General features: G+C 48.5%; 2 protein-coding genes across 2 annotated transcripts in view; both read right to left on the bottom strand.

Moving 5' to 3' along the window:
• Positions 1 to 1452: 1452 nt before the first annotated feature.
• On the bottom strand, positions 1453 to 10787 carry LOC102257887 (LIM domain-containing protein ajuba). Its single transcript, XM_014529948.1, has 7 exons — positions 10589 to 10787; positions 8634 to 8701; positions 8447 to 8509; positions 7140 to 7270; positions 7006 to 7057; positions 6259 to 6327; positions 1453 to 5849 (listed from the first exon to the last, which is right to left on the bottom strand). Exons 1-7 carry the CDS (start codon positions 10713 to 10715, stop codon positions 5724 to 5726), a joined length of 636 nt encoding a protein of 211 aa, XP_014385434.1. The 5' UTR covers positions 10716 to 10787; the 3' UTR covers positions 1453 to 5723.
• A 1540-nt stretch (positions 10788 to 12327) lies between these two features.
• Positions 12328 to 12890, bottom strand: part of LOC102258191 (LIM domain-containing protein ajuba-like) — a 2567-nt gene continuing 2004 nt past the window's right edge. Inside the window, exon 2 of the mRNA XM_014529937.1 lies at positions 12328 to 12341. Within this exon, the coding sequence (XP_014385423.1) occupies positions 12328 to 12341 (14 nt within the window). The remainder of the gene's footprint in view (positions 12342 to 12890) is intronic.

Here is a 12890-nt window from a genome sequence, read left to right as displayed (position 1 = left end):
TAAAAAACACACACAGGCACAGGTAATTCTGAAATGGATGCTTTTCTCAGTCAGTTAATTTATTGGTACCTTCAAATGATTAATAATGAGAGGCTCTATGGATGGGGAGGCCATTAAGTTCATCCAAATCAAAGGTTACTGTCTCAGATGTCTGCGGGAATCAGGCAGGTAAGCAATTTGTGAAGCATGCAGAAAAAGGGATGGTAGGGAGCGTGACAAACTAGGCGAGAATAAAGGAGCAGCCATCACCTGGTTCCAACCGATTGTTGCCGTGTGGGAATGGAAGTCCAGGGGCGACATATTTGATTATTAGAAAAAACACACTTAGAAATCCAGCTCTTCATATACAATATCCAGATTTTTATGTGACATTTCCTGAGTGATCAATGCTTGCAACCAGTTATTTTATTTGTAATAATTATTACAGATGCAATACACATGTATTGTATAAAAATAGAAAATGTAGACTAACAGCAATAAAACATTTTCACCAGAGATTGCCTTAGGGCATATCCTTTCAGATCTTTTTTTAATAAATATATAGACATATTATAAACAAAATATGATTATTCTGTATATATAGTTTTGGAACTAGCATTTTGTTCATGATTTTGAACTTTTCATTTTAGTAAATTTGCACCTTATCTAATCCCATCCATACTAAAAATTTCCCAATGGACCCCAGTTATCTTTTGTAGCAACTTGTTTAAACCAATAGGGAATCCAGGACTGTGCATTATGTTGTTATCATATACCTTCAGTATCTCTAAGGTACTTACCTAGTAGTTTTGACTTGCATACAGCCCAGCCAGTGTGGCTCAGTGGTTGAGCGTCAACACATGAACCAGGAGGTCGCAGTTCGATTCCCAGTCAGGGCATATGGATGGACTGTGGGCTTGTTCCCCTGTGTGGGGCATGCAGGAAGCAGCCAATCGATGATTCTCTCATCATTATGTTTCTATCTCTCCCTCTCCCTTCCTCTCTCTGAAATCAGTAAAAACGTATTTTTAAAAAATTGTACCGACTTGCTGAAGAGAGCTGGCCAGGTGCCCTGCAGAATGCCTCACCTTTTAGATTTGTCTAGTTGCTCCCTCCTAGTGTCCTTTAGTTTGTTTCTCCATCCCCAGTATTTCCTGTAAACGGCAAATTACATCTAATAATTAATTCTTTTTGGGGGGTGGGGAATAGCTAGAATATATACCAGGTTGGGTTATCTATTTGCCTCTCACCAGAATTGGTCTACTGGTTAGTGTTACTAAGACCCATTCCAGAAAACAAGTGATAACAGTCTGATCCCTCCAACATACATTTTTGGCCTCAAGACTGTAAACTGATAGTGTTGCTTGGCACTATATGGATGTCCAGTTGTCCACCAACCATTTTGCCTATGGTTTTAACACCAATTAATAATCTTTGCCAAATCAATACTTTTATTAAGTTCACAAAATGCTGTTTTTCAAATTCTATCACTCTTTCTATATTTATTAGCTGGTGTTTTTCTCCCAACTAGGGTACAAATTGGTTTTATAAAAAATAACTGCCAGTGGGCCAAACTCAATTAATTTGGGGGCAGGATCTAGTTATGGGCCTCCACCTTCTGATCTATAGTATAAGCCAGATAAAATCTCGCCCGTCATCTGTACCCTGGAGCATTAGGTCTTCTGTTTCTCACACTCAATCACTTTGCACTTGTCGAAATATTGCTTGTAATCTTCTCAAGGCATTTTATGTACTTTTCTCCCTGGCTAGACTGTGACCTCCTCAAAGGCAGGGAGTCTCTTGCAATATATTTCCTTTGCTTCTCCTAATGTGCTTTTTTTAAAAATGGTTTTTAGAGGAAGAGAGAGAGATTGATTTGTTGTTCCACTTATTTATGCATTCATTGGTTGATTCTTGTATGTTCCCAGATTGGGGATTGGACCCAGCTTGGCACATCGGGACAAGGCTCTAACTAACTGAGCTACCTAGCCAGGTCCTTTCCTACTGTGCTTTAAAGTTACTTTGGCTACCGCTAATTCTAATTAACAACAAAAAAGCACCAGTAAGAGCCAATGTTTTCATTATTGTTTCTTGTGTTCCCTGGCTTTCCCACTAAAACGTTCCCTAAATATCTATCATAATGAAGTCCTTATCACATTTACAGTTTACCTGTGCTGTGGACACGAATACCTATGATGGGCTGAGTGGGAAGAGGGAAAATAAGCTCTTTGTTGGTCTTCAGAAGTTAGAAGTCGTTTTCTAGATGTGACATTGGGTAAGTCATCGCTCAGAGTGTCTGGGATGTCTTTAAAATCACACCCAGATTGGCTCTAGGTCTCCAGGATACATGCATAAGCAGTACCTTTTAGTATCCCTCCTAACCCACTTCTCCCTGCTTGGAGAGCACCTTTGCTTCCTTCACAGTCAGCAGTATCCTATCTAAACTTAGGTGCAATAATACCCACAGTGGACAAAATTTTGCCTCTGATGACTCTCCTACCATCAGTTAGACGGGTCTAATCTACACATCCCAGGAAGTTTGCTTATATTTCCAAGGTCAAACCTTAGTCTTTTACAACTAGAGCCAAGTGTAGATATTCCAAGGGCCCTATCCAAGCAATCGTCACAGCAGAGGCCCAGTCTTAGGTCTTCTTGCTGCAGGGGAGGGGAGGATGGAGGGCTGAGATTGGCGGGACCCTTGTCCTTGCAGTGGAACCTCACCATTAGGGATCTGAATGACCCCAGGCCAGATCTGGGGTATGGGTCTTTCTAAAAAACAAAATGAAATAAAAATGTTTCCCCCAATCCTTTTATTTCAGGTCTAATAGTCTCCTTCCCCCTTTTATTCCCTCTGTACAGGTATAATATCAAGGACCAACCAATTGGCTTTATGTGCCTGGAATTAGCTCTTTCTCTAGAAATAAGTCAGACAGAGCAAGACAAATACCATATTTCACTTATATGTGGAATCTTAAGAACAAAATAAATGAACAAACAAAATAGAAACAAATTGTCCTCCTCCTTGGCTGAGGACAGGCTCCAGCCTGACTATAAATTTCCTAGTCTTGAGAGCTCCAGATGGTGAAAGGGGAAACATGTCTAAGGAGTAAGGCAGAGCGAGAACCACCACCAGCCTTATTCTTGATAAATCACACTCAGGCCTGTAACAAACAGGGCTAGCGAAAGCTAACACCCAACGTCTTCTGTGAAAGCCTGCATGAACCCTGTCCTGTGACTCTGAAGAGACACAAAACGGATCCATAATCCTTCCATTTTCTCCCTTCCCTCATTTTAGGCTTAGTGGCTGCTGATGAAAATCAGGTGGTGAGTTGCCACAGTTTACCTGCTGATGTACCCTTGGCAGCACCCTATGAATCTCACTATCAACTGTAAATATGAGATAGAACTATTAAGGATGAGCAGCCTCCCAGTAAGTAGAAAGAAGGGAAACTCTTGCGATGCAGGGAACACTTTGGAGCCTGCCGGTAACCAGGGTGGCTGGGCCTGTCCTCATCAAATGTGAGCACTGTTTTCCCTCAGGAAGGGGAGAGTAGCCACAGTGGCAAGAAGAGTCTTGGTGAGCATAGACCTAGATACGAGTCAGCCAGTCAGCAGCAGATGGAGGTCAAAATCAGAGTAAAGCACAAGGATCAGAATGACAGAGTAGACAAGACTCCCAAGAGTAAAGACAGAACTGAAGAGATGGATATAAAGCTACACATACTTCTCCCATTTCCCAGGCCTGGAGCACCCTGCTGAGGAAATTTCCCAGTCACAGTCTTTGTATTCACTTATTTAATAATAATAGTTCAGAATCTCAGCTGTAGAACAAGTCATCTAGTATCAGAACATTTATCCCTCCAAAAAAGTGCGTTTCCCACCTCAGGCAGTCAGTGGTATGAATCTGAACTCTCTCACTCACATCCGCACTGAGGTCTCTTCTCTGCATTTCCCAGGTTGGCTGGCACAGTCATCTTAGAATAATCCCTAAATGTGAAATGGCTGTTCTCAGGAGTCATCATTTCCACTGTGAAATTCTAAGTGATAGAGAATGAAGACTAAGGACCCAAGATTAATTATCAGATTAATTTGCCTAAAACCAATTTACCTAGAGATAATTAGTCTAAAATAAATATTTATCAAATCTGCAGCATTTTCAAAAGAATCTAGCAGATTCACCCTTTCACTTTTTAATGATGTTGTCTGTATAACCTTGAATTGTTAGTCAACTGAATAAGCCACATGCCTGTTCATTTGCTTTGGATATATTGACATTTTAACAGCATGGGTGTAGAAGTTAGACCAAAGCATAAAATCATATTGAGCTTCGTTATTTTTTTCAGGGCATCTAATTTGTAAAGGAATATTGGATTAAGAAACACACAAAAAAATGATACACAAAATGTCTGTACCAATTATATTTATTGCTAGAAACTTTAAGCTTTTTAAAAAAAGTGTTTGAAAAGCAAATAACATAGAGATACCCATCAAGGTAGGAGGAAGCAATCTTATCATTTACAAAGTGCTGCAAATTTGATAAATTTATGTTGCTGGTAATTCAGAAGTACTCTTGGATGAATAGATATAAATCCTTGAAATACCCAAAGCATGACAAAAAAGAATAGAATACCTAAATGGCTAAAAAAAATAAAAATAAAAAAATACCCAAAAGGGATTTGAGCCTTTGGCAGTGGTAGTAACTTTAAACACACAGGTTTTCAGTGAAACGGTTTTAAGAGATCTAGCCTTAGGTAAACGAATTTCAGCAAAACTGAACTAGAACCAAGTCAAAGTGTTCTGCCCCTCTGGCGCCCCAGAACCTCAGAGTTTGGGAGTTACAGTAGATGTAATCCTGGATCCCTCTGAAAGGTGGCAGCTCTGGAGTAGTGAGCTGCTGCTAGGGACCAGGTGCAAGAGTGACCTGAGAAGAAGGGAGTGAGTAGGTGTGTGTGAGAATATGCCCATGGGTGCCTATACTGGGCAGGAGGGCTCAATGCACTTACACCTGGGGAGTGTGAATAGCTCGAAGCTTCATAAATGTCTCCCCCAGCAATTCCATACCCCAAGACCTGCTCATTACCACCTCCACCAGCTGAGGAGAAGTACAGGCACCCAGTTAGTCTTCCCAGGCTCACGTGAGTCCCTGAGAATCAGGCAATACAGGCAGCAGGCCCACCTGGAGCTGGTCTCTATTCCCAGCCTTGAGGTGAGCAGCTCTCTTAGTCCTTAGAGAGCAGGTGGCCAAGAAATAACTCATTTATAAGGTCCACCTCTTCATCTAGATACAGAAATAAGATACTGTGGTGTGGTAAGAACCTGTTTGACCTCCTATCTGACCCCGTGTGTGGGGTACAAAATAGTTAGGAGCTTCCATGATGTCTTCCCTTCCTATAATCCAGGACCACAGCATTTGCTGATTTACGCATAAACTTATACTGGAAATACAGACTAGAATCAGACCTTTACAGTGTATGGGAGCCCGCCTGTGTGTGCTTAAGTATATGCTACAGCACAGGTTGCACATGTGGGAAGGAAGCCAGTCACCCCCACCATGGTAACTGGAAGGTTCCTCCTCCACAATCCATTTGGAATGTCATGATCTTTGGGTCTCTGGCCCTTGGGGCCCTTCCCAAAGGACTCTTCTGCCAGGCCTGCAAGGTACATCCTTGCCTCAGCTGGCCTCAGGGGCCCACTGGCCAGAGGAATTTGTCAATGGTGGTGATGGCAGCAGCAGTGACCGCAGCTCAGATATAGTTGGCAGGGGGCTGTCGAGCGTTGAGCCGCTGCATGTGACAGCTGTGGCAGAGCAGGTGCCCGTCCAGAGGGAAACAGCAGCAGCCTTCTTCATCGCTCAGCTGCATCCGGCAGTCCTAGGGGAAAGGGACGCCTAGTTCACCTCAGCCCAGGCACCTTGGACATTTAGGAGTCTGCCCTACTCAACACCGGACTTCTAATGACCAGAAGGAAAAAGGGTGGGTTGGAAGGGATGGACTCCCAGAAGAGAAACCTGAGAAAATACCTCAGCTGGACACCAGGTGTCGCTGCTATAGCAAAAATAATGAGACAGGCTCCCATTTCCAGTGGATACCAGGAGACCCTATCAGAAAGGACTAAACAAGGAGGGCCAGAGAGAGTGGCTGGAGGATGAGATAGATTGGAGATAGGTCAGAGCACTTTCCTAGAGTTCATGGTCTATACTTTCCTATAGTCAAGTCTAGGGCTTGACTCTTGCCTGGGCCCCATTCCAATTTTTCAGGAGTCCTGGCCCCCAACACTCACCTCACAGTGATAGCACTCGAAGTGATAATCTCGGTCCATGGATATCACCCTCACAATGTCCTCACAGCCCTGAAAGAATGCAGACCCCCATGGAGATGAGAGCCGTTTGACAGCCCAACTTCACCCTCCCCTGCACAGGCCCCTGCCACCCCAATGGGAAGATCACACAAAGGCCCCCAGAGCCTCTCTGCAATCATCTGTAGCTTCCCGGTGGGCTTTGCAAATCCTCCTGGAACTTCCCCTCCCTTTCCTGGTCTCCAGGGCGTGGCCTTACCTATCTCTACCAGCTGTAGGGGAAGCGAAGGGAAGGGAAAGGGGCAGGCGGCATAAATAAAGGAGGTTAAGCTGGGGACAGGAGGTCCAATAGCGCTCATTTGCTTTGGCTAAGCACAACCTCAGCACACACGGGATAAATCATTTCCAACCTTTTCCTACTGGCCCTGAGGATTTCCCCCCACCTTTTCCCAGCCTCTACACTGGCCTCTGGTGACCCTGACCTCAAGAAAGTCTGCCTCCCTGGACTGGGAGAGAAGAGACAGAGCCTGCGTCCAGTGCGGCTGTCAGACATGTCCAGGCCCGGATGTTAGGGTCAGGGTGGTAACCCTGAGAGCAGAGTCACACGGGAATCTTCACAGAGTACATTCCTCAGCACCACAGCATCCCAAGGGAGTCCAGGCCGCACGTTCCCATCCCTTCCCCAGAGGCAGCAGCACTGGCTGCCCTGCAGGAGAACCCAGACATACTGACCTCTGAGGGGAGGATGGGTTGGTTGCAAGCCGCACATTTAGGAGCATAATTTCTGAAAGAGAGAGGGCAGAGGTGAGCTGAGATTCGGAAATCCTGAGCCCAGTTCCACACCATACCGCAAGGGGTGGACTCACTTGTGGTAGTCGGTGACACAGTACACCTGGTTGGAGAAGTCTACTGTGAAGGGGATGCCATCCAGGCACTTGTTGCACACGATGCATCGGAAGCAGCCTGGGTGATAGGACTTTCCCATTGCCTGTAGGATCTGGCTCGTGGGGTGGGAAGAGAATCAGTCTCCCTCCAGTCCCACCTTCCCAGCTACCCATGATGTTCCCTGCTCTCACAAAACTCACCCAACCCCCTGCTATCCTTCCAGAACAATGCTATAGAATCTGAGGGGACCAAGGAGTCTTAAAGTGGAGGCAGAGCCCTGGCCGGTGTGGCTCAGTTGGTTGGGCATTGTGCCATGCACTGAAAGGTTGCCTGTTTGATTCCCAGTTAGGGCAAATGCCTGGGTTGTAGGCTTGATCCTTTGTGGAGGGAGTGCAGGAGGCAGTAGATTGATGTTTTTCTCTCCTCTCCCTTCCTCTCTCTCTAATAATCAATTTTTTAAAAAGTGGAGGCGGAAACCCTGAAAAAGGCTTTAGAGAGCTAATGGTTCTCAGCCCTGGCTGCAGAAGGATCATCCAGGGAGCTTTTAATATTTTTATTTTTAAAATCCTCACCCGAAGACATGCTTTTATTGATTTTAAAGTGCGAGGAAGCGAAAGAGAGAAAAACACCTATCAGTTGTCTCCTGCACACACTTTGTCTGACCAGGGATTGAACCTGAAACCTAGGTATGTGCCCTGACCAGGAATCGAACCAGTCGCATATTGGTGTATGGGATGATGCTCCAACCAACTGAGCCACACCGGCTGGGACACCCAGGGAGCTTTTAAAGACCAGCAAAGCCAGGGCCCCACCCCAGGATTTTATCCAGGCGTATTCATCACAGTGTCTGGTGAGGACCCAGGCTTTGGCATTTTTCTTTGCTTCTTCTCAGGTGATCTGCTAGGCTGCCAGGGCTGAAAACCACTGATCTAATCCAATCCCCCTTTCTTATAGAAAAGAAAACTGAGTTCTAGCTGATCCTAGCTAGTAGCAGAAAGGGTATTGAAACCCAGAACCCCATAGTCCTAGCTCAGGTGGAGGGCCAGGCTGTGCCTGCAGAATTAGGGAGGGGCCAGATCACACAGGTCTAGGGATGGCAGGATTAGGTGTCAGGACTTGATGTCAGAGGCAGAGAAGCCACTCTCAACAGTTGCTCTGGGAAGGAATGGATGAAAGTGATTCATCTGGTGATAGGTGTGTCCCCCCCAACCCCCTTCTCAGTATCCATTTAGTCCCTGATTCCACCCCTCAGCCTCACTCAGAGTCTCTGCTGAAGACATTTGCTTACCTTTTCCAAAATCAAGTGACCACAAACACAGCATTTCTCAGCTGCCTCCTGAAACCCTGAAAACTAGAGACCAAGGGAGGATATTATAAACTGAGAATGACCTGATGGATGGAACTCCAATGAGCCACCAAAAAGGGTGTCCCAGTGTGGGAGCCAATTCTAAGCCCAGGGGATCCCTCTCACTCACCAGATAATCTTCCTCACAGTACACAGAGCCGTTGACGCTGTAGAAAGCCTTGCAGCGCAAAGTTCGCCCTGGAAGCAGCAGAGAAGGGGCTGGAGCCTGTCCTGGTGCCCAGGACAGGGCTTCCCCACTGACTGCTCTCCATGTGGTGTGTTAAACCTGGACTTTAGTGCTTATCTCCTCCCTCCACACAAAAATCCCATCTGATTCCTGCCAATCTCCCCTCTTCTCTGCCCACTGCTCCTCCAGCTCCTGCCTCAACAGTTTTCTGTAACTCTGTCTCAAATGAGTGCCTTCCTCCCCAGTGCATGGGGAGCCACCTGGGGAAGCAAAGCCAACCATAGGCTGGAGTGCATGGTCAAAGGAGCTCCGAAAGCCCTAGCTGGTTAGAGTGTCAGCTCTCAGACTGACGGGTCATGGGTTCAATTCCAGTCAAGGGCATGTACCTCAGTTGCAGGCTCGATCCCCAGCCCCGGTCTGGGTGTGCGGGAGGCAGCCAATTGATGTGTCTCTCTCACATCCACGTTCCTCTCTCTTTGTCTCTCCCCCTCTCTTCCACTCTTTCTAAAATCAATGGGGGAAAAAAAATCCTCAGGTGAGGATTAACAACAACAAAAGGAGCTCTGAAAAAGGTGGTGTACAATGTGCATGGAGTTGATCACATTGTCACAGGCCTGGCCCTCTGGGACCTTTCAACCTAGGAGCCTCCTTGTTGAGCAGAGCTCTCCTGTTCTCCTAGCCTTGTTTGTCTCCCTCCAGGGACAGGCTCTACGGAGGCCAGCAGGCCAGGACTTATCGGAGTTACTGCTGAGGACAAAGTGCTTTGTTTGGGAGCAAAGTTGGTCCTCTTTCCTGCTGTGCTAGGCTCTACCCCAAGCTTACAGGAACCCAGTCTCCCGGGTCAGAGGCAGCTCAGGATGTCCTATGAGCAGACAAGGCAGGACCATTCCCCGTGTAACTAACACCTAGGAACTCCTCCAGGGCATCTAAATGGTCAGGAATGGGGGAGAAGTGAGACCATGGCGAAGAATGAGCAATTTTCCCACCTTTGCCCTCTTCTCATCAAAATCTCCACTTCTAGCTCTGCCCAGAGGCTTAGAAAAGCTGACTTAGAAACTCATGAGACACAGGGGAGTAGAGAGGAAAAGAGACATACCCAGAAGGGGTCCCATAAACAGAAGGACAGACAGACAGATGAACCTAAAGAGAACCAGGCAGAGGCTGGGGGGTGGAGGAGTGAGAGAAAAACTGAGTGCTGGAGTCAGACAGACAGAGATAGGAGATTAAAGGGTTAGCAAAGGAAGCAGAGTGGGTAAGCAGTGGGGAGGAGGTAATGAGGGCCGTGAGGGAAGGGCTGGGGAGTTAAGGCCACTGGGAGCAGGTCCCCTCCCCCCTTGCCTTGGGCCTCCTGAGCTAACAGCGGGCATTCCTGGAGCATGATGTCATCAGCTTGGCATGGCCCGGTGGCCTGCACTCTGGCGAGGTGGCTGAACTCTGACCAGCCAAGAGAAAACCCCCCTCTCTGCCCCCGACAGTTCCCCACTCCCTCAGCCCACCCCCGCCTTTCCTACATTCCAGTCTTTCACTGTCGCCCTAGGCAACTTGGCTGCCCAAGACCAAACCCTAGGGAGGAGAGGCTGGAGGGTCAGGCAGGAGTCCAGGCTGGGCAAGCAGGGAGGCAGACAAGGAAGGAAGAGAGAGGCTGAACAGAGGGAAGATGACTCCAGAAAGCAGACCCAGCATGGGAGTGAGAGAGCCAGGTAGGGCACAGAGAAGGGAAGCAAGAGAGAAGGTGGGGCAGCAATGGAGGTCCAGACACATGGTGGGGACAGCTGCTCTGTGAGCAAATGAAGAGGCACAAGTTCTGCTCCTGCTTCCCTAGGCACTTGTGACTGTGTATGTGTGTGGGGAGTGCTTGAGGCCTCGGGCCCTGGTCCAGATCTGGGGGCAGCACTCACCACAGGAGCAGCAGACAAAGCACTGGGTGTGGTAGAGGCTGTCCAGGGCCTGGCAGGCGTTGCTTTGCCCGTAGATGCCTTTGTTGCACTTGATACAGGTGCCTGAGGGGAGAGATGTTGTCAGCATCACATCCTACTCCCCCTGCTCAAAACCTGGGATTCCCGGTCTTTCCTGATTGTGCCAAGTACCACAAGTCAGAGCCTCCCTTTGATGGGCTCCCTTCTGGGAAAAGAGGAGAATAAGAAATGGAATGAAGCAAGGTCTTGGCTGAGTGGACCCATTCTTATTTATTGATTAATCAACAGATATTTATTTTCTGAACATCTATTTTGTGCCTAACAAAAATACTGTGCTCAATACTGTGGAAAACTGGAGGCATGGCAAAGATATGGTCCCTGGCCTTCAAATGCTTACTTTCTACTGGGGAGAAAAGACTAAACAGGCAAAGTATGATCCGTGTTGCACTGTGGGGGACAAATAGAGATGCCAGTGCCCAGTGGTAGACTCAAAAACACTCCCTAGGGAAAGAAGGCCGGGCCTAGAAAGCCTCTCTGGGACCTGTTTCTCCGTCTGTAAAATGAGCTGGTGTTCTGCTACAGAAGGACTTCTCCCTGCTCCATACCTCCAGGCTTCCAAGGATGGAAAAAGAAGGAATTGGCTCAGCAGTGGGACCTGTGCAGAGGGGACCCTGTGAGCATGACTCCTGGGGGAGGCGGCTGCTGAGAATGCAGGGTGTGTTCCCAGGAGGGCTGCACAGGAAGAGGGGGATGGGTGATAGAACCCCTAAGGTCTCTCAGTCATCTTCCTTCATGGGAGGGTCAGAGCTGAACTACTCCCCACCACCCCCCCACAAACGCATACACCTGGCCCTGGCACCCGCCTTTCCTGGGTGTGTCCTTTCCTCCCTCCACTCCCCAATTCCAGGCCCATGAGTGAAGCTGAGGGCCTGTCTTTGGGGAGCAGATCCCAACGGGCCTGCCTCACCCCGCCCCACCTCTCCCCCTCGGCACTCTGCCACACTCCTTGCCTGTTGGGGCCCATCCCAGTCTTTGCCCAGAGGCTTGGGAGCCCGTGCAGCAGCTGCAGCAACTGATGGGCCCAGGCCTGTCCTGCTCCCACCCTCTGGCAGCTGGGCAAAGCTGTAGCCAAGGAAGAGGGCCCCTACTAAGGACAGGAGCAGGAGGGTACAGTTAGGCTGGGGGTTCTTGCAGAGGAGCCTACCTGACCCACAGGGAGAAGAGGCCCCTCCCTCTGGGGTCAAAATGTGGCCTCCCCATTGGAGTGAAGATCTGCCCCAAGATCGCCCCGCCAGGAGGCCCGGCCAAAGCCATTTCTTTGGGACATTATGGGAAGATAAGAGCAAACTGCTCAGGCATGTCCGCCTCACCTCCTCTAACCCAGATATCCAAACCTAGGTTCTTCTTGTCATTTTATTGCACTTTATCTGAATTCATTTTTCCTTTTGGCTCTGATGGTTTAGCCAACGAGACCTCTTTCCATCCAACACCCATTTCTCCTGGGCCTCGAAAGAAAAGTGCAAGAAGCATCCTGTTACTTAGTCTCCCTTGACCAAAGCTTCTGCTATGGGCTTTCCTCTCTAAGGGCAGAGGGAAAAGGATGGGGGCGATTGAGTTGGACCAGGCAGGCCCCTTCCAGTCTGCAGCCCTACTACCTCTGTACCTCCTCTGCAACGCACCCCCCCCCTCCCCTGGCTGGGGTTCCCTCCCTATTCACATTTCTAGCCATAGAGGTCTAGAGCAGGACATGGGTGGTGAGAAAGGTAGGAGATGCTGGGAAAACTGAAGAGGCCCATAGCCCTGGGGGTGGGCCCTCCACTTCTTCCTGTCCTTCCTCTCACAGTCAGATTAGTATTGATATAGTGAAGTGGTGCCTGTAGGTCTTGGCTAAAAGGTATTTCAAGACCCCCATATCCCCCCATAGCTGAGACATAAAATCAATACTTCTTAAAGATAACCACGTGGGGGCAGGGGGAGACAGCGACCAGGCTTCCTTAACAGCAACAGAAAAATAGGAGGCTACTTCTGGCTGAATTCTGAGCAGGTTGGGGCCAAACTGAAGGCCGGGTGACTCTGGCAGTTCCACAGGGTTACCCATCGGGTGAGGGTGACCCGGCGGTCATGCCTTCTGCCCTGACTTCCGGATGGGAGAACAGAAGCGGACACCACCAGGTCTCTGTTTAAATGCCCGTGCGCGCACCGAGCCGGCAGGACGGGGGCGGGCAGCAGTGGGGTCCCTGCTTTCCGACCCAGGGCGCTTCATCCTCCCTCCCAGGCCGGCTCC

This window comes from Myotis brandtii, unplaced genomic scaffold (genome assembly GCF_000412655.1).
Source record: "Myotis brandtii unplaced genomic scaffold, ASM41265v1 scaffold70, whole genome shotgun sequence".
NCBI classification, from domain to species: Eukaryota; Metazoa; Chordata; class Mammalia; order Chiroptera; family Vespertilionidae; genus Myotis; species Myotis brandtii.
Note: the sequence above shows the minus strand (reverse complement) of the source record. Positions and strands in the feature narration are given on the sequence as shown.